At 41.4% G+C, this 24,650-nt stretch overlaps 1 protein-coding gene across 2 annotated transcripts in view; it reads left to right on the top strand.

Moving 5' to 3' along the window:
• Positions 1-671: 671 nt before the first annotated feature.
• Positions 672-24,650, top strand: part of CPA6 (carboxypeptidase A6) — an 80,231-nt gene continuing 56,252 nt past the window's right edge. The window contains exons 1-2 of one of the 2 annotated variants that reach the window (XM_072151741.1): positions 672-725; positions 834-1,039. In XM_072151741.1, the coding sequence (XP_072007842.1) occupies positions 939-1,039 (101 nt within the window). In that variant the 5' untranslated portion in view covers positions 672-725; positions 834-938. Of the gene's footprint in view, positions 726-786; positions 1,040-24,650 lie in introns of those variants that run through there. The other variant, XM_072151742.1, reaches the window with a different exon arrangement.

Raw genomic sequence — 24,650 nt, 5'->3', positions numbered from 1 at the left:
TGTGTATAAATACAGTACGTTATGTGTATATGTAAGCTGTATGTCTGTATATGGCACTTTATGTGTGTATATGTGAGGTGTATATGCTCTATATGTGTGTAACAGTGTATAAATGTGTATGTATGAGTGATGAACTGTATGTTTATGTATATGGGAATGTAATATATGTATATTTTTAAGCCGGCAGGGGGTCCCCTTCAGAAGTCTGCTATGGGGCCCTGCCCTGGTCCAGCTGGTTATCAAGTATTTACACGTTTGATAATTCATATTGTAAAACAAATTAAGTAAAAGTTATATGTGATATATAAATAAGGTCTATTCCACACTTATGGAGCGTTAACCAACCCTCCCAGTATGATCTATAGTGATAAAAAACTGCAATACCATAATACAGCATAGACAAAAATAGAAAATAAGACCAATATATGTGAACTAAAGTACTTTATAACAATATGAGGCTTATTTTTATATAGAACAAATGTTTCCTTGTGTAGATTATAAGACAGGTAGGATATCCGTGCATTCTCTACACACAGGCTATGCTTACAGCGTATCAATACGAGGAAAAGTAAAGTCTACACAAATCTTGGCCCAATGGAAACAGTTTAACCAAAGATGTAAAACAAAGCAGAGGAGTCTTAGAATTTAGTCTGCCAAATGTGTAGATCCCCTTTAAGCGGACAGACATAATATCCTCTGGGGCTGCTTTGTACAGACTTCTGCAGGTAAGTGAGGTCCTGCACAGGGAGGGGCAGCTGTTTCGCCTTCACATGTGACCTGGACCCCCTCCTCCCATGTGCAGAGTGCTAACACAACATATCCTCCTCACCCAGGAGCAGAGCCTCATCCATACATACAGCACATCCTGCTGCCTCCCCCAAGTCTCTGCTGTGGGTCTGCATATGGATGTATAGAGCCGGATTTCCTCCTGTGGAAAGATGGAGCTGACATGGAGAGTATCACAACTCATTCATCTCTGCCTCTTCTCCCAGACTTGGCTGTCAGGATATTGCCACTTGTATAACAACCGTTACGCAGGGTAAGAACATTCGCATCATTCTTCAACCTACTGCGGTTATTACTCATGTAGCAGAGCTGAATGTGTCATGTAAAAACTTTTCAAGAATTTTAAAACTGAGCAAACTTTTTTTTGCTCTAATAGAGATGAAACTAAACTTACTATGTAGTTGTGTATGTAGGTATTTGATATTTACTGCATGTAGATGTGTATGTAGGTATTTTATATTTACTGTATGTAGAGGTACATGTATGTATGTTATATTTACTGTATGTGTATATGTATGGAAGTAGATAGTTGATGTATTTATGTGTATGGGTGTAGCTATTTTATATTTATCTGTGTATGTATGTCAGTATGTTATGTATGTATGATGGTATGGTATATATAGTATGGTATGATGGTATGATATAGCAGGTAGGTATTTTAAATGTTTTATAAATATGTGTGTATATAGGTAATGTATATATTTTACATATACATTTTTATGAACGTTTGCTTATATGTAGGTATTTATATAGGTATTTTAATAGTATGAGTGTTTGCATGTGTATCTATGCATGCATCTATTATACATACGTAATTACCATTAGGCAGGCTCCTTGCGACTTTTCTATACCTGTCTTTGATCAATCGCATAAAAAGTTGCAAAACAAACAACAAAGGTCGCTGCACATAGTCCAGGGTGGGGACTGGAGTCAATTTGTACCAAACCTTGTGCCTAAATGGAAAGTTGCAATTCACAAATTCAGTCCTATTGTTCAATGAAGTTGGTACAAGCAGGGTCTATGACAAAATGAATTTGCATTGTCCTCTGTGTCATTTGGCACAATGGAAAGCCGCAAAACAGCATTTGCACCACAACTGTGCCAAAGCAACGACATAGACAAAAAAACAATATATCACCCCAATGCATCCACAGAATTATTGTATATTTGTACACATACAAAGTAATCCCCCAAACTATGACAAGGACAGCTACTTAACTCTGTAGCTGCATCAGTGTTAGGATCTGTACATATGCATCCTAATAACTTTAGTAGATGTCATTTATAAAACCACATGTCCTGACCTGGTATCAGAAGTCGATGACCACCTCAGCTCTGCTACCTCTATACAAGACATTTGTAAGTGCACCCGTTTGATTCCCAGTGCCTACTATACTATATGGCAGTGGTGGCGAACCTATGGCACTGGTGCCAGAGATGGCACTCGGAGGCCTCTCTGTGGGCACAGGAGCTGTCTCCCAGGCACAGAGTTTGGCAGACATGGCATCTTCATCCAGTCTCAGGCAGTCCAAGTAGTGCCATGCTATTTTAAAGTGACCCATTCTGTACTGCTTGGTCCTGTCCGAAAAGTGAAAAGGTGTAGACAGGGTCGGATTGGAGCTCAAAGATTCTGGTGGCAATAATTTTGTTGCTGCCTAAATTGCCGTGTTGGCACTTTGGGAAAAGCTAGTGTTTTTTGAGTCTTATTTTGGGCACTCGATCTCTAGAAGGTTTGCCATCACTGCTACATGGTGACAATTCTAACATTTTTATTAGTTTGTCTTAGCAATGACTATGCAAATCAATTGGGCACATGTATCAAACTTTTGGCTTGCGCTTAAAACTATTTCCTTTCAAAGTTGCCATTGTCTGGTTTTCTGCAGTGTTCCCTGAGTTATCACCTGAATCCAGATGTGGAAGTTGTGACTTTTTTAGAAGGTCCTGACCAGGTGTAGAAATGAGCTTGAAACTGTTGCAACTTTTGGAGACTTTTGTTTTAAAAAGTTGCAAATTCACTACAGAACAAACAGCACATTTATCAATAAGGAAAAACCTCTAAGGTACATCTGACCTGCAGAAAAGCCAAGAACAGTCCCAAAAAACAGACGGACAAAGCCGGACTTATGATGCATGTGCCCCACTGTGCTGCACATCATGAACCAATTACTACATTTTCTTGGACATTATGACTACAATACTCAGTCCTCCTGCAGTTTTAATAAACTGAACTATGTTTTATGATCATGGTGACATCTTAAAGGAACACTCCAGTCAAAGTTAATTCGTTGAACAATGCCTGTTGCAGGGAGTGAAGACTCATTTTCACTCTAGAACCTTGGTAGAACATAGAGTCATGCTCCTCCCTCCAGGCCCTGCACAAGGTATAATTCAATATATTGGGGCAGATTTACTTACCCGGTCCATTCGCGATCCAGCGCGCATTCTCTGCAGTAGATTCGGGTCCGGCCGGGATTCACTAAGGTAGTTCCTCCAACGTCCACCAGGTGGCGCTGCTGCGCTGAAGTTCCCCGAGGCCCACTGGAATGCACTCTAGTACACCGGCCTATACCTGGTGAAGGTAAGTGCAAGTCCCGCGACACTTTTTGTTTTTTAAATGCAGCGGTTTTTCCGAAGCTGTCGGGTTTTCGTTCGGCCATGCCCCCCGATTTCCGTCGTGTGCATGCCAGCGCCGATGCGCCAAAATTCGATCGCGTGCGCCAAAATCTAAGGGCAATACAGGGAAAATCGGCGCAAATCGGAAATATTCTGGTAACACGCCGGGAAACGTGAATCGGGCCCTTTGTAAATGACCCCCATTATCTGTGACTGGATTGTTCTTTTAAGGGAATCTAGTAGATTTTCCCTCCGCGCACCATCTCCAAACCGTTTTTAGCTAAAACTTTTATTCTCCCATTCTGAAATAAAGCTTTATTATTTTCCTTATGCAAATTCCTTGTAGGGGCTATTTGGGGCGTGGAGTAGCCTCTGTGAGATCCGGGGGTGAAGGCTACTCCCTGCTTGCCAAAGCCTCGGGCGATGCGGCTACCCTCTCGGCATTTTTGGGTCACGTCTCTGGCAGCCGGTGAGCTCAACGCAAGCAGGGTCTAGGGAAACAGTTAATATTTTTTGTTCTGCACATTTGTATGTTGTGGTATAAAGGTGAAGAATGTTTTTATTACATACATTTTTATCTCTGCTCTTATATGTGTACTACCACTCTCTCCGAGCACTTGTAGACTTGTCTCCTTGTGATCATTTGGCTCTGAGTGCTCCAGGAGGACAGGGGTGTGCTAGTGGATGAATTTTATAAGATGGAAAACTGCTTTAAAAGGAACCTGTCACCAGGATTTTCACCTAATGACAGGTTCCCATAGTCTTTTTAATACTATTTCCCAATTCTACTTTTATAATTAAAATTTGTAGTTCCAATTACTTTTAAAAGTTGATAGAAGTATAGCTGGCTCTCTGCCAGCAAACTGCAAAGTCACAGGGGTATTATAGTTCCTACTGTCATCATTGTTATCTCCTCTCTGCATAGCTAGCTATTCCTCTTCCTCCTACCTGCAGATGTGATTTGATTTGCTTGGCGCACGAGGTCAGCTCAGAGGAGAGAGGCAGGAAGAGTTGAGAGGAGATAATGATGATGACACAGGATGGACACCCAATGATGCGATCCAGTTTTCTGCCAGGTAATATTATAAACTTACCTTCTTATCGGCCAAGTCCCAGGGGAGTTATGTGGAGCTTTGGTTGTATTATAATTTTGTAAAGCAGTTCAGGTCCAAGTTCAAGACTTAAAGGGCATCTACCACCAGGATGAAGGACTGTATGCAAATTAACCTGAGGGCTCCAAGCTTCGTAAGTGTTAATGGAGCCTGGAGCCCCTCAGGTTAATTTGTATGCAGTCTTCCATCCTGGTGGTGGATGCCCTTTAACTACTTTCTGATGTTTTCCCCATCTTTAGTATAATTCTTCTATTCCATGTCAGTAGTTGACAGCTCAGAGATTCAGCTTTATATCCTTCAGGTACATCATGACAGGTGGAGGGAACTGAGGAACTTCACGTAATCCTTCCATTCCCCATACTGGTACAGATTTGCAAACATCAGTCTACAGGTCCAGACTTGAGAACATATGGCTATTCAGTGATCGTTGTATAGGAGGTAGAGAGGGAAGAATTCTTATTCAATTTAATGAAAATTATCATTTTGCCCTGCAAGTAGTAAAACCTAAAGCTCCTAAATGTCCCTTCATAGTATCAAAGGTTAGAAAAAGACATCAGTCCATCAAGTTCAACCTATACATTATATCGCATTGATCCTGAAGAAAGCAAAAACCCTGGAAGGCTGATGCCAAGTGGCCTAAAGCAGGAAAAAAATCAGAACAACATCTCCACTTTTCATTTGCCAGAGTTTTAATGAATCTTACAATTTGAATGTGACTTTTCTAAATTGTTACCCAAAAAAGTAGCACTGGTGGTGATGTTAGAGGGCGACTAGAAATCAATGGTGTACTGCATGCCCTTAGCTTTAGTGACTTACAATATTGCATGTAAATCTTTTGCACACAGATGTGCATATTCTTACTTTATTGTAAAAACCGTAAACTTATATCTTGTAAAAATACTTTTGAGACAGTTAAAAAGTGAAATTCAGGCCCTAGCGTCTTGTAAATGGTGGGATGAAAAGCTCGACAACTTTCCAGAACATTTGTTTTAAGATCTCTGCTCACTGTCAGGGAATGTGAACATTTCAATCTAGAAGCTAAATACAAAGGGGGGAATTTAATATGTCTAATCCAGACCTTCGGCACTCATATAGGACTGCTGTGCACCAAATATGGCAGATCTAGTGCCAGCAAATGATAACTACTGCTATTTCTTTAACTACTTTTATCTCCGGTTCTATGGTTCTGAGAACAACAAGCCTTTGAAAGAACCACAATGTGATCTGAAAGATAATGTTCTTATGATGCAAAAGGTTACTACACACCAGAGATCGAAATTAGAGAACAATATATAATCACTTGATTTTTTTCCGAAATAATATAATCTCCATTGATCAACATTTGATGGATTTTTTGTAAGGGGTACACCATGCCGCTAGAACAGTGTTTTACAAAAGAACCAAAGTATATAAACGTACTGTTTTTACTCGAGTATAAGCCAGCCCGACTATAAGCCAGCACAAGCACAAGCCTAGCTACACAAAAAAAAGAGAAAACCTATTGACTTGAGTATAAGCCGAGGGTGAGAAATGCATTGGTCACAGCCTCCAGCCTGTATAAAGATAACCAGCCCATATCCATCAGTATATAGCCAGCAGCCCATGCCCCCCCTCCCAGTATATAGCCTGCCATCCCCTGAAGTATATAGCCAGCCAGCTCCCCCATATATAGCCTGCCAGTCCCTGTCCCCAGTATATAGCCTTCCAGCCCCTGTCCCAGTATATAGCCTGCAAGCTCCTGCAGTATATAGCCAGCCAGCTCCCCCATATATAGCCTGCCAGTCCCTGTCCCCAGTATATAGCCTTCCAGCCCCTGTCCCCTCGGGATATATAGCCTGCAGCCCCCTGTAGTGTATAGCCTTCCAGCCCCTGTAGTATATAGCCTGCCAGCCCCTGTAGTATATAGCCTGTCAGCCCCTGCAGTATATAGCTAGCCAGTCCTCCCAGTATATAGCCAGCCAGACCCTGCAGTATATAGCTAGCAAGCCCCTCCCCCAAGAATATAGCCAGCCAGCCCCTGCCCCACTAGTATATCCAGCCAGCCCCCCAGTATATAGCCATCCAGCTCCCCGGTATATAGCCTGCCAGCCCCTTTCCCCCAGTATATAGCCAGCCAGCCCCTGCCCCTCTAGTATATAACCTACTAGCCCGTACAGTATGTAGCCAGTCCTCCTGGTATATATCCTGCCAGCCCCTGAGCCCAGTATATAGCCTGCCAGCCCATTCAGTATATAGCCAGCCAGCCCCCCAATTGTGTAGCCTGTAGCCCCGTCCCCCAGTATATATCCTGCCAGCCCCTGCACAGAGTGTGCCAAGCTTTTAATAAAAAAATAATTAATTCATTAACCCAAAGAGGAGACGAAGAGCAGCTGAAGGACCCGAAGAGGCACAGGAGCTTTGGAAGCTAAAAGAGGACCTGTGGGTGACGTCGGAAAGGTGAGTTCAGTGTTTTTTATATACTCGAGTATAAGGTGAGTTAGGTTTTTTTCAGCACGATTTTTGTACTGAAAAACTAGGCTTATACTCTGTAAAAGCTTTATTTAGCAAAAAAAAACATGATTATTATAATTAAGATAATGAAGATAATTTCCCATAGGCATGGCCATGTTGTTCTTTAGAAATGAGATGGCTTTCCTTGGATACAACCACCTCTGCATTCTTGTAGTGGTGGCCAGGCATACAGGATGTTGCCTGCACGCAACTTGGATTCAGCAATCATTACCACAGGATGGATGTAACTCCTGGCCATTTCATAGGAATAAACTATTTGTTTCTTTGTGACAACAATCCCATTTCTAAGTGACAACATGGCTACATTTATGGAAAAGGCACATTTTTTTGTAATAACATCCAATTGAAGAAAAATAAGTATATTGAAGATGAACGTGAATGACCAGATGAGATTACCCCTATGATATACTACTATTTTACACATGTTAGGATATATTCGGCTTAACCTGATGAATGACCTTGAAATTTAGGAAATTTGTATTTTGTTTTTTAATTTTGATCTCCAGCGAAGATCTGAAGATTGGGCAAATGAAGTGACATTCCTCCTTCAGCCTGAAAAGTGATTTTTTTTTTTATATATGTAAATGGATGGGATTTTCCTTTCATATTTACTTTATTGTTACATCAATGATGACAAGTTGTCCTGGCCCAGATGCAGCAAAACAGGCCCAATTTACGATACTACCACCACCATGTTTCGCAGATGGTATGAGGTTTTTATACTGGAATGCAGTGTTTTCCTTTCTCCAAACATCACGTCTTTTATTTACACCACAAATCCTTTGGTCTCAGCCGTAGACACAACATTGTTCCGGTAACTTTCCGGCTTATCCAGGTGATCCTAAGAAAAATGACCAATGTTCTTCCTAGAGAGTAGCGTCTTTCTTCTTGAAATCCTGGAATGCTCACCATTGTAGTTCAGTGTCCTCCTGATAATGGACTCATCATTGACATTAACTAAAGTGAGAGGCCTTTACAGAGAGGCTCACAACAGTCAAAACCATCCGTGCATGCAGTAAAGGCAATACTTTTCAATGGACCAGATCCGATGGTCGCATGTCCGAGACAGAGCAGTTTATCCCGGGTCACTCATGGACTATAGTCTAAAACAGATGCCAAGCAGAGGCAAAACGGATGTAAAAAACAGACATTAACGTTTTCATGTTTTTCACGGCGAGTTTTGGTCACATTCATGTTCGAGTAGCCTTAGTTCCTTGCTCTAAGCGTAATCTTTTCAGATGTCGTGATTAATGTGTCAGTCATTAGACCAGTGCAGTGTATGACTAGAAAGTCATAGTGTGTAAGGGGTTTCGTATGTGACAGAACCCGGATGTAACCATGGGCAACATGCTCCGTGAGTTACAAAACGAAGTATGTAATGGCCCACTGGACGGGTCCATTACGAACTTTATACATACTTCTAATATCACTGAGATGTGAGTAAAGTATGGACAACTACTTAAATTATATATCCATTGCCTTTAATGATATATTAATTCCTAGTATGGAGACCATCTACTAACTGGTATTATAGCTGCACAATATATGCCTGTAAAGGCCTGTAAAACACCCTGTGCTAGAAAGTTTCTAGTCTTTTTGTAAGTGCTGAGAACAGCATATATCTCCATGCATGCGTTCTTGAAAACACATCCTTTTTTTGCGTTTTTGTCCGTTTCCCCAATTATGCTAATATGGTAATTGGGAAAAATGGACAAGATGCGTTTTCAAAAAAACAGATGCGTTTTCAAAAACACATGCATTTTTAAAATGCATGCGTTTTTTAATGGACTGCTTAAAAACGGCCCAAAAACTGGTTCAAAACGTCACGTGAGCTGCTGGCCTTAGGGTGCAGCCACACCTTCAGTTTTTCAGATGCAGTTTTTAATGCCCAAACCAGGAGTGGAGTGAAAATAGGGGAGGAGCAGCAGCTTTCAATTATTTGTCTCAACCCATTATCATCAACACCTGCTTTTGACTTCAAAAACTTCATCTAAAAAACTAAACGTGTGACTACACCCTAAGAGAGCCGCCTAGGATTGCTGCCAGAGCATCTCCTGACGTCTCAAGCCCAAAAGCTACTGAAACTGGGCTGTGAGCATCCTTTTCCAGATATTACCCACTTAGCTACCTCGGCCTGTGTTGCCTTTGCTGTGTTCGTGTTCTGGAATAAAGGAACTGTGAATTAACATATTTTGTCTATGTTTGATCCCTGGCTGTCGCTAAGATCACAGGCCTCCATCTTCTCTACCATCTACCTGGGGATCCCTTACACATGCATACAGCGGGAGTGCCCCAATAAGAACTACTTCCACTTTACTGCGGCTTCTCCCAATTCTTGCAATCCGCTTGCCGGTCCTGCCAGGCGCAGACGAAGCCTGTTCCACCTGGAGCAAGCGACCATGACCAATTCAGCACTAGACCGCGCTAAAGCTAGCCACTCAGGTACCAGGGGAATCCAGCTGCCCCCAAACCTGATTCGTTTTAACCCCTATAAAACAATGAAAGAGTTAACGAATTTCATTAAAGTTGTTTTACATACGTTCATTGAGGGGTGTTGTTTCCAATATGGGTTAATTAATAGGGGGGGGGAGTACTATTATTTAGGGTTGAAAGCTGAGCAGGTCCCTTAAAAGTATGATTTTGTGTGTTTTTTTGATGAAAATATGAAAAATCTAACCTAAAGTTCTAAGCCTCATAACATCCTACAAAAATGAAGGGACACATTAAAAAATCATGTCATCATAAAGCAGACATTGGGGCAGATTTATCAAGCAGTCTGAAAGTCAGAATATTTCCAGTTGCCCATGGCAACCAATCACAGCTTAGCTTTCATTTCACCAGTGCTCATGAATATTTTAAAGGGGAGCTGAGATTGGTTGCCATGGGCAATTGGAAATATTCTGACTTTCAGACACTTGATAAATCTGCCCCATTGTGTAAATGCTAGTAATCAAGTTATGACAATGTGTTAGAAAGTAGAAAATTTTAATCTTGAAAATCTAGAATTCTTTACAATCTCAGAATCCCCTGGATATGCTAAAGCGTTGGAAAGTTATAACTACTTATAGTGACACAGGGCAGATTTGAAAAATGGGCCGTGTCACAAAGGTGCAAAATGGCCGAGTTGTTAAGGGGTTAAGACTGATGAGTTGTACTTTGCACCGCCTATTACTTGGTAATACCCCTTTTTCGTACTAGTCAGAAAAGTTCCTAAAAACTGTGTAAAGCCCTTAATAAATGTGGCACAAGGCTTTTCGGATTTTTTTTGGCTTAAATTACTCCAGAATTCAGAGGCAGAGAGCTTCATAAATCTCTTCCAATCAGAAGCCTTGTATGTTTGTGCCATGAAACACTTCCACCAAAGATCAGGATATGATAGAGCTCTGTTCTGTATATAAAACGCATCACCATTCACATCTGACTATCATCCTATTGACTGAAAACTCCTGACTGATTTCACCTTTGACTCCTTAGTGCCCAATGTTCAATGTCCAGGTCAGTGTTTGCAGTTTTATTCTGTACTCCTTTAACCCCTTGCAACCGAAGCCAGCTGTCACCTTCCTGACCAGACTCTATCTAAAATCTGACTTGTGTCACGTAATTGATTGTAACTTTAAAACCAAATGATTTTGAGATTTTTTTTCTCATGACAAATTGTACACATTGGGGCACATTTACTAAGGTTCCGAACGCCGCACTTTTGTTGGGTTTCGCGATTATTTCCGTTTGCCCTGAATTGCCCCGGGGTTTTTGGTGCACGCGATCGGATTGTTGGTTCCCAGCTTGAATGCGACAAAAATCGGGGGACGGGCTGCCGGACAACCCGATGGATTCGGACAAACTGCGGAATTTAAAAAAGGAATTGTGTCACAAGATCAGCCTTCACATGCACCGGGAAGAAGAAGGTGAACTCCGACGGACCTCGGCACATAACTCGGGCGCAAGATCTTAGTGAATCGCGCCGGACCCGAATCCTCGTCGGACAAAGCACAGCGGGATCGCAACGGGACGGGTACGTACATTGTTCATGTTAGTTGAAAATTTTTTGTGAAAAATTTGGGTTTTTTTCTAAAAAAAGATTCTGAAAGCAACTGCATTTTCAAAGTTTTGAAATGTTTTGAAATAAACCACCCAAATGGCTTAATAACGAATATTTCCCAATCGTCTGCTTTTTGTGTTGCCAATGGGGCTCATTTACTAAGGGTCCGAATCACACTTTTTAATCGGGTTTCCCGAATATTCCCAATTTGCGGCGAACTGCCCTGGGATTTTGGCGCACGCGATTGGATTGTGGCGCATCGGCGCCGGCTTTCACGTGACAGTAATCGGGGGGCGGGCCATTGGAAAACCCGAAGGGTTTGGAAGAATCGCGGAATTTAAAAAAAAAATTTTCTCAAGAATAGCACTCACATACACCGGTACAAACAAGGTGAACTCCGGCGGACTTCAGCGCAGCAGCGACACCTAGTGGATATTGGGCGCACAACCTTAGTGAATCCCGGCATCAACGTCTGACAACGCGCCACGGGTTCGCGAATGCTCCGGGTAAGTAAATAAGCCCCAGTATGTTTTTTGTGTGTCCTTTCATTTTCCTAAGATGAGGCTTAGAGCTTAAGGTGCATTTTTTCTCATTTTAATAAAAATCGCCAAGACTCAAGTTTTGAACTCAGCTTTTAATTGACTTTGAGAGGCCTAAACAATAGTAAAACTATATAAATTTCCCCATATAGAAACTACACATCTCAACGTATGTAAGACAACATTATGAAGTTAACCCTTTAAGTGTTTTATATGAGTTAAAACAAAATGGAGGGTCGATGTAGAAATTGCAATTTTTTTTGGAAAACACATTCATTTAGGCCAAAAATTACACATCAACAATGGAATGAACAATGAAATGCTCTGCAAAGTTTGATAACCAATTTCTCCCGGGATTACCGATACCCAATGTGTGGTGGTGAACTGGGCATTGAATGAAAGCAGCGCCATTCAGAACAGATTTGTAGTGTCACATGGTTGTCACATTCCAATTTTTTAGTTTTTTTGGTAATTCGAACATATAAGGGCTTATTTGTTGCTGTACAGACTATTTCAAGCTGGACACAAGGATAATCATTTTTGGTTTGGATTATTAGCACTTTTTTTGGTCGCTCACCGTATCATAATATTTTATCTTCATTCTCTGGTTCACTACAATTACGGCGATACCTCATTTATATCGTTTTTCTTAATCTTTTCCCAATTTTACTGAAGAAAAAGAATATTGGAAAAAAAATCACACTTCGCATCTTTGAAAAACCGGGAAGCCGTGCACCCGCGCCAGGGTGGGGGTGGGAAGGGGTTAAGACTTGTGTGCTAAACCACATTTTTAATAAATTCTTCCCTGTAAGTAACAAAACTGGCTTAACACAGAATGGGAAGAGTGATGCCATAGTACAAGAATAATAAATTCAGTGATGTCATATTATGTGGATAAGTCACAAAGTCATGTCATATTATATAGATGATACACACAGTGATGTCACAGTGCATAGATGATACACACAGTGATGTCACAGTACATAGATGATACACACAGTGATGTCACAGTACATAGATGATACACACAGTGATGTCACAGTACAGAGATAATACACACAGTGATATCACAGTACAGAGATAATACACACAGTGATGTCACAGTACATAGACGATACACACTGTGATGTCACAGTACAGAGATAATACAAATAGTGATGTCACAGTACATGGATAATACACCCAGTGATGTCACAGTACAGGGATAATACACAGTGATGTCACAGTACAGAGATAATACACCCAGTGATGTCACAGTACTGAGATAATACACACGGCAATGTAGCAGTACAGGGATAATACAAACAGTGATGTCACAGTACAGAGATAGTACACACAGTGATGTCACAGTAGAGTATAATACACACAGTGATGTCATAGTACAGGGATAATACACACAGTGATGTCACAGTACAGGGATAATACACACTGTGATGTCACAGTACAGGGATAATACACACAGTGATGTCACAGTACAGGGATAATACACACTGTGATGTCACAGTACAGGGATAATACACACAGTGATGTCACAGTAAAGGGATAATACACACAATGATGTCACAGTAAAGGGATAATACACACAGTGTGTCACAGTACAGGGATAATACACACACATTGATGTCACAGTACAGGGATAATACACACTGTGATGTCACAGTACAGGGATAATACACACACATTGATGTCACAGTACAGGGATAATACACACTGTGATGTCACAGTACAGGGATAATACACACTGTGATGTCACAGTACAGGGATAATACACACAGTGATGTCACAGTACAGGGATAATACTCACAGTGATGTCACAGTACAGAGATAATACACCCAGTGATGTCACAGTACTGAGATAATACACACGGCAATGTAGCAGTACAGGGATAATACAAACAGTGATGTCACAGTACAGAGATAGTACACACAGTGATGTCACAGTAGAGTATAATACACACAGTGATGTCATAGTACAGGGATAATACACACAGTGATGTCACAGTACAGGGATAATACACACTGTGATGTCACAGTACAGGGATAATACACACAGTGATGTCACAGTAAAGGGATAATACACACAATGATGTCACAGTAAAGGGATAATACACACAGTGTGTCACAGTACAGGGATAATACACACACATTGATGTCACAGTACAGGGATAATACACACTGTGATGTCACAGTACAGGGATAATACACACACATTGATGTCACAGTACAGGGATAATACACACTGTGATGTCACAGTACAGGGATAATACACACTGTGATGTCACAGTACAGGGATAATACACACAGTGATGTCACAGTACAGGGATAATACTCACAGTGATGTCACAATACAGAGATAATACACACAATGGTATAACAGTACATGGATAATACACACAGTGATGTCACAGTACAGAGATAATACACACAGTGATGTCACAGCACAGGTATAATACACACAGTGATGTCACAGCACAGGGATAATACACACAGTGATGTCTCAGTACAGGGATAATACACACAGTGATGTCACAGTACAGGGACAACACACAGTGATGTCACAGTACAGAGATAGTACACACAGTGATGTCACAGTACAGGGATAATACACACAGTGATGTCACGGTACAGGGACAATACACACAGTGATGTCTCAGTACAGGGATAATACACACAATGGTATAACAGTACAGGGATAATACACACAGTGATGCCACAGTACAGAGATAATACACACAATGGTATAACAGTACATGGATAATACACACAGTGATGTCACAGTACAGAGATAATACACACAGTGATGTCACAGCACAGGTATAATACACACAGTGATGTCACAGCACAGGGATAATACACACAGTGATGTCTCAGTACAGGGATAATACACACAGTGATGTCACAGTACAGGGACAACACACAGTGATGTCACAGTACAGAGATAGTACACACAGTGATGTCACAGTACAGGGATAATACACACAGTGATGTCACGGTACAGGGACAATATGGGTGCCTCATATTACTAATACAGTACTACTACTCCTATCATGTACATATGGGAACAGCACAGTACTACTACTTCTATCCTGTACATATGGGAGCAGCACAGTACTACTACTCCTATCCTGCACATATGGGAACAACACAGTTTCAGTAATAAAGTTAATGGATATAAAAGGAAGATTTCCTTTTATATATATAATCATAAACACCATTATAACATGAAAATGTAGCTGACAACTTTTTGCTTTTTGTGAGGTGGATCCAAATACTTCACCAATTATATCTAGCTGGAAACATAAATCCAAATGCAGCTGGAAGAAGTGGTCATGGCGGCCTGGTCAGATAGAGGAAACAGAAAATGTGGATGAACACAGAGATGTCTCCTGTAAGCCATTACATTGTTATGTACTGATTAATAATATTCAGTGAGCCAGTATCTACCATATATGGTGATATTGGTAAACCTGTGTTGGGGGCCCATTTAGTGGGTTTTGTCCCCCCTATGCTGAACCCTTAGCTATACCTGTGAATAGAATTACATTATATGCAGCAATTAAAACTTTGAAGTCACATTCCAGCGATATCATTTGTAGAGGACTGATAGAGGAGAAATAATATCACAGGGTACTTCCTAGTGTAAACCCTAAGGGTAACATATCCCAGACCAGATCAGAACGTGCGCAGTCAGGAGCAGCTCCGTTACAGGCATGTACTGTACTATCTCTGGTGGCTGCTGATTCCACCTGCGGCTTATGTTACACTTTATCATTTTTGAAAATTATGAACTTAGTTCACCCCTGTGATCTATTTTTTACTCATTTCAAAGTCAAATATAAAGACTGTCTGGTCTAATTTTGCACATCTTATCTGATTAAAGTCAGAAAAATGCAGTGAAATTTTGGCGCATTTGCATAACTTTTGGCAAACACCCCTTTTACCCAAATCTAATAAGTTCAGGATCATCTGAGATGAGCTGAGAGGAAGAGGTGACCTGGATAGTTGACCTCCTCGTACCTGCACGCCCTTGTCCGAGAAGCCGGCGTTTTGTGCAGGACGGCCGGCCCGCGGCTGCGTGGCCACTGCTCCGAAGCCAGAGCTACTGCGCATGTGGAGAACTCCGGCTTCTTGGACGAGGGCGCGCCGAAGATGTCAGGGTAGGAGGAGAAAAGAGGCTACTGGGGCATGGAGTAGCCACAACGTGTAGCCTCATGTCCGCCTACTCCACGCCCAAGTAGCCGCTTTTGAAAATTTATATATTAGGGTATTAAAGATTTTAAAAAGATAGCGGGGACGTGAGGATTAGCTCTAAAAAGGGCTATCCTCATGTCCCATACATACACCTACCACCCGTTCTACCTTTATAGGAAGACTCGTGGTGGTAGGTTCCCTTTAAAGCCTCCTGCTCTTTTGAGATCATTGGGAGAAATTTATTACGGGTATAATGCTGCAAAACTGATATAAAGGTGGTTATTTTTACACCCCATTACTATAGTCACCGATCCTCAAACAAATCAGTAACGCTAACATCAAAAGACAGAGAGTATGGTTATTAATGATTTACAATGCTGACCCTATTTTATATACCAGGGTGACTGTGCATCTTATTTCTCAAGTGTTACCCAATACGTAATATTGATCTGTGTCCCCAAGTATACATTTTTTAGAATATGTAACCACAGAGGTTTAGCACCTATATAAGTGTTATGTGCGCTGTTTATGTGATGTGTTCGGTCGGAGTAGCACATGAAGTTGGGGCTCTCCTCCTATATACAGCGGTGCCTGGAATGTAAAGCATCTGTTGTAATGAAAGCCACTATTTACTACCGCTGACTTATTCATAATGAGATCCCTAAATCTCAGGCAGTGGTGGCCACTTCACTCCCCGCCGTGTCCTTGGTGAAATAGTAGCCTGTTATTTGGAAAATCAAAGCCTTATTTCTGTATTTTTCGGATGGAAAATTTAAAGCCACTGCTAAAAAAAAAAACGGATGTTCTATGTAAGATGAAATATGGCTCAGACTTGTCAGGATGGTAATGATGTGTCTCGCTTCTTTTACCTGGGGGCTGTAATTAGAGCTCAAGAGGAACAGAAGGGGTCTCACTGTGCTCATGTGCAGGGAGGTGGAGGCATTACGGCTACGCTAAGAGGCGAAGAGCATTTTGGATTTTCTTGGATTATAACTTGTTTAGACTTTATCTTCATCAGATGCATGGATTGGTCTAGAGATTGCCAAGCTCCTAAATATATACATCCCATAGAAGTGCATTATTGGCAAATTAGCACAGTTGTAACTTGCTATTCCATCATCACAGACTCCGTGCTGGGCCTGTCTATCGGCCTAAATAGATGCGGGAACACATATGTGGATCTGCTAACTGTTTTGATATCATATGACAACATATGTCCTACACATCAATATCAGATTAGCAATGGAACGACACTCTGGACCTCCACCAATCAGTTGACCGCTGAAGCCATAGGGTGCCAGATTTATAATGTAATGGAACTTAATTATTACTGAGTGTCTTCACTTGTATGGGCTCACACCATGGGTTCTGGGGCCCCATCCATAAGCCAACTACCATGGCTGCAAAAAATAGAGCAGGTCCATTCCTGTCCATATTGTAGCCGCTGCATTATTGTCATTGGCACAAGAGTATATAACGGCATGTGCTGTGTGCATTTAGATTTAGTATGTCAGGTGAGTTGGGGGATAATTAGCCTTGATACTAGTATCTCCAACTGTTTCTAACAACTTGATGACAAGCCTAAACAGCAGCAACAAACTGGGCAACGTACTCTGCACTACATAAGATAAGGGAAAGGGAAGACAAACACCATGATAAACAAGCCGGGACAAAACCATGAGAGTAAGGTAGAATAAAATCCATATCCTGGGATCAGTCTAGGTACAAAGTAGGATCACAATGAGATAGCTACGCGTTTCGGACCCGGAACGGATCCTTCGTCAGTTGGTACCGTTCCGGGTCCGAAACGCGTTTTGTTTTATATGATTTTATACTATCAATAAACCTTGGAAATAACGTACTGCGCCAGGTCCTGCTTTGGGAACCTATAGGAGAATTTCACGTTTTTTCCTGATACCACGAGAGGGGGAAAAAAAGCATCTGTTAATCTTCAGCCGGTATTTATACCTAGAAAGAATATCCTCCCAGAGGCAGCGATACGTCCTATACCTTGAAATGCTTACATGAGTTGTGCCATTAGCACAACACAAAAAGGTGAGTGTAACAATCCACATTACTGTCACCTTATGATTACCGGAAGATAATCTACACATTGAGCGCCCCTGGGCTTTCTTTCTTGGTCAGTATCCAAGGAACAGTCAAGGATAGAGAAGTTCTCAGAATCAGTAAACACAATCACAAGTAGGAACCAAAATTCACTGGTAGGAATTCACAGCCAAGATAAGGTTATAAGCCAGTGATGTCGAATATTTAAGAGCGAGTATCCAAACTACAACCAAAACCTACTTATTTATTAGGGCGGCATGGTGGCTGAGTGAGTAGCACTTCTGCCTTGCAGCACTGGTGTCCTGGGTTCAAATCCCACCCAGGTCAACATCTGCAAAGAGTTTGTATGTTCTCTCCGTGTTTGCGTGGGTTTCCTCCGGGTACTCCGGTTTCCTCCCACATTCCAAAAAAAAAACATACTGTTAGGTTGTTTAGATTGTGAGCCCCATGGGGACAGGGACCGATTTGACATGCTTTGTGCAGCGCTGCGTAATCTGTGTGCGCTATATAAATAAAGAATTATTATTATTTATTATTATTGCAGTGCCAACAAAGCAATTTAAGAAGTAACATCACTATCTGCTCTGACACAGCCTACACTCATATCAGTGGCCTGAAGACACCAATACATTAGAAAGAATAAGAAATTCAGAATATTATTGTAGCTTCCCTCCAGGGTCCCCTGAACAGGAAGAATAGCAGGGCCCAGAGCAGAAACTCTAATGATAATCCAGGTCTGTGCACATCTTCTCACTCCTTCCTTAGTCCCAGATAGCCAAGGATGTGTCACTTTAAAATAGCACTGATCATGGCACAGGTCTGAAGGAGGAGGCCTTGAGTCCTGAACTCTGTGCTGGGGGGTCACCTTGGAGCCCACAGAAAGGTCTCTTAGTGCCACCTGTGCACATGTGCCATAGGTTTGCCACCACTGCTATAAGTCCTACTAAATGAGCTCACTGAGAATCACTTGAATAAAACCATTCAGTGCTTTTACCCTTCACCTATCATTCTGCCCAACAGTTAAATTGGTAAATCCTAAACCATATTAACTGCATTTCCCTGTAGTTTTGGCAATTGGTAAGTCTTGTGTAACATGTCAGTGGTTTGCATGAAGTCTTAAAGGGAACTTGTCTGCAGAAATTGACCCAATAAATCACTACCAGTATTTTGTAAAGGAGATTAATACCTTCCATATTCCATATTTCTTCCATGGCACAGTGCAGAAAATCATCTTTGAAGATGTACACTACTTTTATAAAGTCATGGAGGTGGAGAGGTCAGCACTGAAGTCAAGCTCTCCCTGCCTCAGAATGTTTCCTACACTCTGACTAACATCATTCATCAGACTTTTGGAAAGCTGGTTAGTAATGTCTCTGGACACAGGGCCTAAATTACAGCAAAGTGGGCTTTCATAGGTGGGGAGAGCTTGACTTCAGTGTTTAACACTCCTCCTCCTTGACTTTATATAACTATTTTACATTTTGTGTGAAAGTTGATTTTCAAAATGATGGAAGCGTGCTTGGCTATGAAAAATACATGACCTGGAAGGTGTTGAGCTGCTAGACAACGTACTAGTAGTGGTTTACTAGTTCAATTTCTGCTGACAGGTTTCCTTTACATTGTTTACTGATGGCTACTAAAGTTTGAGATGAGCTTCCCAACATAGTTGGACATAGTTTGTGCCTTTGCCACTCTGTTTTAGGGGTCAGTGAGGGCCGAAGTGAACTCCATTGGTAGCCTACTGATTGTAAACACTAGTAATATGCCACCAATGTCTAGCACTGGTCCTTTGAGGCTGCATCTGTGCCATTTATTAAGCAATCCATGGCTGCTACATGGTGCTATGTGGAGTCATCTGGGTATTACTTTGGAAACTTATGTATCAACTAAATGGGTGAGGTAACTCTTTATGACGTGGCCAGCTTAGGGATGGCATCAATTTCACAATTTTATGCTTAAATTAGTACTCATGCATTTTGAATATGTATGACACAAGATATTCTTCTCTTAACACTAAATTATTGCTCATATTTAGAGCAGTTGTGCCAAGTTCAGCTTTCTTGTTGTTCCTGTGAAAAAGTTAAAGGAATAAATGGTCTTCGTCCTTCGCCAGATGCTTTCTGTAGAAGCATTACTTCTCAGCCAAGAAAATAAATCTTGATTTATTTTAAGAAATAAAATTCTTATATTTTAAAGTTTAGAAGATACCTATGTGGTAGCAGTGAGGAGATGTGCATGAACCTCTGGTTCAACTCTGCACTAAAACCAGCAAGTCAGACAAGGTCGCTGGCACTTCTAGTCCTACAAAGCCACAATTGAGGTTCATGTACACAGCAGTATTAGGCTAAGTTTACATTTATGTTGTGACTTTCTGAAAGTCTTGCAAGTCGGTTTCTGGCATGCAATGCATAATAAATAAGTACTGGATTATAATATAGGCGATTTGGGCGGTAGCCCAGGGCCCAAGCCTTCTAGGTGTCCCATGGCCGCCCAATCCACCCAACTGAGAAGTTCTGAGAAGGTCCTTCACCCATTAAATCCTCATACATCTGTTCTTGCTCTCAATACACATGTACATCAAAGCCATCTCAAGACCTTTAAAGGTCCTGAAACCACAAAGTGAAAGCAGGCAGAAGGGACACATCCTCCATTCCCCAAGAAGCTTGATTCTAGTATCCTATGTAGGAAGTGATTCCAGACTTGTAGGGTTATAATCTTCACACAGCCCAGGGCCCATGGCAGTCTAAATCCACCTCCGAGCTCCATAGTTTGATAGACTGGTAATTACTGTTTTAAAGAGTTTTTGTGAGATATTTTCCCTTAAAGCACAACTGTAAAAATCAATATTTCTTGGGATGTAGAACAACTTTCCCTATTATTTTTGTTAACTACATCCAGCAGTTTCTTTGCTAACCTCCTGAGTTTAACCTGGCTAAATACTAACTTGATTCCCTACCTCTTCTGGTTAATTTTAAATGTGAGTCATGCAAAGCATATTGGGCACACATCTGGAGTACTTGGTGCTGGCTCCTCCTAGTTTATATAGATGTATCCTGGTTCAAACACAGCGGTTCAGTGCAACGGCTAAAGGGAAGGAAAGTGAGCAACAACATTCAATGACCATAGGTCACAAACTTCTTTTCAGAGCTCATATAGAGTGATTTGGTACACCAGGTCCATAAAATACCTTTCCTCAAATCAAGGGATCAATGAAAATTTTTTATTGACTTCATCAGATTGAATTTTGTTGCTCTTGTCCCTTTATATGCCTTTTGAAATACATGATTATTGGAAATTATAAACATATACCAATGTTTAACTGGAAGCTAGTTTAGAATTAGAGATGAGTGAGCATACTCGTCCGAGCTTGATGCTCGTTCGAGTATTTCGCCTGCTTGAGAACGAGCTTTCACTTAAGGAAACACAGTGAAGAACAGTGAAGAACACAGTGAACACAGGATCATTTAAGGATTATTAAGTATCATTTAAGTGAAGAACACATTGGGGCAGATTTACTTACCCGGTCCATTCGCGATCCAGCGGCGCGTTCTTTGCAGTGGATTTGGGTCTTCCGGCGATTCACTAAGGCAGTTCCTCCGACGTCCACCAGGTGTAGCTGCTGCGCTGAAGTCCACCGAGGTTCGCCGGAGTGCACAATTCTATACTTGGTGAAGGTAAGCGCGTGTCCCGCGACACTTTTTTTAAAAAAAATGCGGCGGTTTCTCCGAATCCGTCGGGTTTTCGTTCGGCCACGCCCCCCCATTTCTGTCGCGTGCATGCCGGCGCCGATGCGCCACAATCCGATCGCTTGCGCCAAAATCCAGGGAAAACTGGCGCGAAGCGGTGTAACCCGCCAGTAAAACGCAAATCGGGCCCTTAGTAAATGACCCCCATTGAAAGAACACAGTGAAGAACACATTGTAGATGTTTCCATACATCTGCTAACTTATCCGAAGACATGAGTGCAGAAAGGTGTTCTTCACAATAGTATGTGAAGAACAATATTGTGTGAAGAACACATTGCAGATGTTTAACATGGGTCATTCTACTTTTTGAAGTTCCACGAATATTCCATTGAATAAAAAACGAAGAAACAGGACTGACTTCCTTATTTCTCAATAAAATGACACATTTTATTGGTCCCCTTGGTCCCCTTGAAAAATGCTCGAGTCTCCCACTGACTTCATTGTTGTCCGTTATTCGATACGAGCACTTGAGCATCGGAAAAAGTTCTACTCGAGTAACGAGCACTCGAGCATTTTAGTGCTCGATCATCGTGCGCCCGATTTCCTGCATGTGTCGCCTCCCCGATCAGGTCCGCCCGAGTTCACCATCTTCCCCCTGGTGTATGTAAGTGCTTGGATTGTGACACAATTTTTACGTTAAATCCCGCGGTTTGTCCGAATCCGTCGGATTGTCCGACGGCCTGCCCACGACAGCTGGGGCGATTGCGACACAATCCAATTGTGTGCGAAACAATCCCCTTCTAAATACCTGTCCCAGCGGCGCAATCCCCAAAAACGGCAGAAAACCCAACGGAAATGCAGCTGCGGGACCCTTAGTAAATAAGCCTCAATATATCAACACAAATCAATACTGCTGTGTGCATGAACCTCCATACGCATTCTTTAAGGGAAATGACCTCTTACTTGGGTTTGTTGGACTAGAAGTGCCAGTGACCACGTTCTTCTACCGTTTTAGGAATAAAAATTTTATTTCATAGGCTTATCAAGATTTATGCTTTTTAACAAGATTTATGGCTGAGAAGTAATGCTTCCAAGGAAAGCATTTTCTTTCACAGGAACAACAAGAAAGCTGAACTTGGCACAACTGCTCTAAATGTGAGCAATAATTTAGTGTTAAGAGAAGAATATCTTATGTAATACATATTCAAAATGCATAATTATGCATTATTTTTGTAGACATTGATTTTTTTGCACAAAGGTCAGATTTGTAAAGAGGTTAAAACCACCAATCTTAATCCATTGGCCCTTTTATCACATACCAATCCAATGTGGTGAGATAACAGATTAATCTGGGGTCAAAATACTTCTCCGAGCAAGAGGTAAAAGGTACAAGGTGTATGAAGCATCAGGTTTAAAACAAAACTAAAGGTTCTGATTGAAGAACAGCGGACAAATAAACTACAATTAAGGCAGAGAAGGGAGAGTTTAGAGGCACTGAGGTAGCGAGGTGTCATCTAAAGTCTGGAAACAGTTTAATCACACACAGTACACGCCAAAGTATTTGGGACTAAACTAAGTTGGAGAAAGTCACAAGTGACACATTTTTGTTGATATCCAAACTTTCTTGCCAAGTTTCTAAGTAGGTGCCTTTTTTTTACTTGGCATCAGGAAAAAAAGTTTAGCACAACTGATACTTTAGATAATTTCCTGTGGTTTTCAGTTCAAACCTGGATCATGTGATTCTCCATAAAGTTTGGGACATAGGAACATATGGAAGAGAACTCAGCCCTGTCTTTTATGATCATATGTGCAATATTGTATGACAATGAGTATGACAATACAGGCGGTCCCCTACTTAAGGACACCCGACTTACAGATGACCCTTAGTTACAGACGGACTTCTCTGCCCACTGTGACCTCTGGTGAAGCTCTCTGGATGTTACTATAGCCCCAGACTGCAATAATCAGCTGTAAGGTATCTATAATGAAGTTTTATTGATAATCCTTGGTCCCATTACAGCAAAAAAATTTTAAACTCTAATTGTCACTGGGGCAAAAAAAAAATTTTGTCTGGATCTACAATTGTAAAGTATACAGTCCCGACTTACATACAAATGCAACTTAAGAAAAACCTATCTTGGATGTAACCTGGGGACTGCCTGTAAATTGTTTTCTCTATACTTTGGCGATCTGAACGATCAGTCCGTTCCTCTTTATACAATATATTGCTACTGTGGGGGTTCTTGTGACTATATCAGCTACTAAGGATGGGGCTTTATTACCATATTTGCTACAGTGGGGCATTGGGTACTCCAGAGGCACCATTACTATATTGGATACTGTAGGGGCTGCTGTGACTATGTTGGCTTATGTTGAGGGTATGGTTAACATATTTGCTACAATGAGGTCCTAGTGACTATATTGGCTAATTCAGGGGCCCCACTACTATACTGGCTACTGTGTGGGCCCCTGGGACTCTATTGGCTACTGTGGGGGGTATCAGTACTATATTTACTATAATGTAATTCTAATGACTATATTGGCTGTTGTGGGGGTCATTTGACTGTATTGGTTACTGTGGCTGCACTGTAACTATATTGGCTACTGTGGGGACACTGTGACTTGTTTGGCGCTATCACCATGTAATAGTTTAGTTATGTTATCGCTTCTATGCAACAAGTTTTGTTATATTACTGTTTTCATGTAGTAGAGATTATTTGAAGACTGGGAACCAAAAATTTCTTGTGGCACCCCAGGTAGTTGTACACAGAGGTCAGTAGGTGTGTGAAGGAGTGAGGAGTTGTCAAAAGGTGTGAAAGCAATGATCAGACACAGTAGGGAGTAAAGAAATCCAGGAGTTATCAACCAGCATATGGTATATTATACAGCCAGGAAAATTGCTGATACTGTTTTATGGATGACTGGTTCTTTGAGGGTGGCATTAGCCACTCATTCTTCAAACATTGGCAGTCAGTGATCAATGTCCAACTCTTACATAAATGTGCCTTTGTTTACATGTCTAAGGAATGATGAATAGGAGGGGCTGCAGCAGGAGATTGTGACTCATCCTGCCCCCCCCCCTCCCATCTCCCATTTGTCTGTCAGT

The sequence above is a fragment of the Engystomops pustulosus genome, chromosome 5 (assembly GCF_040894005.1).
Source record: "Engystomops pustulosus chromosome 5, aEngPut4.maternal, whole genome shotgun sequence".
NCBI classification, from domain to species: Eukaryota; Metazoa; Chordata; class Amphibia; order Anura; family Leptodactylidae; genus Engystomops; species Engystomops pustulosus.
Note: the sequence above shows the minus strand (reverse complement) of the source record. Positions and strands in the feature narration are given on the sequence as shown.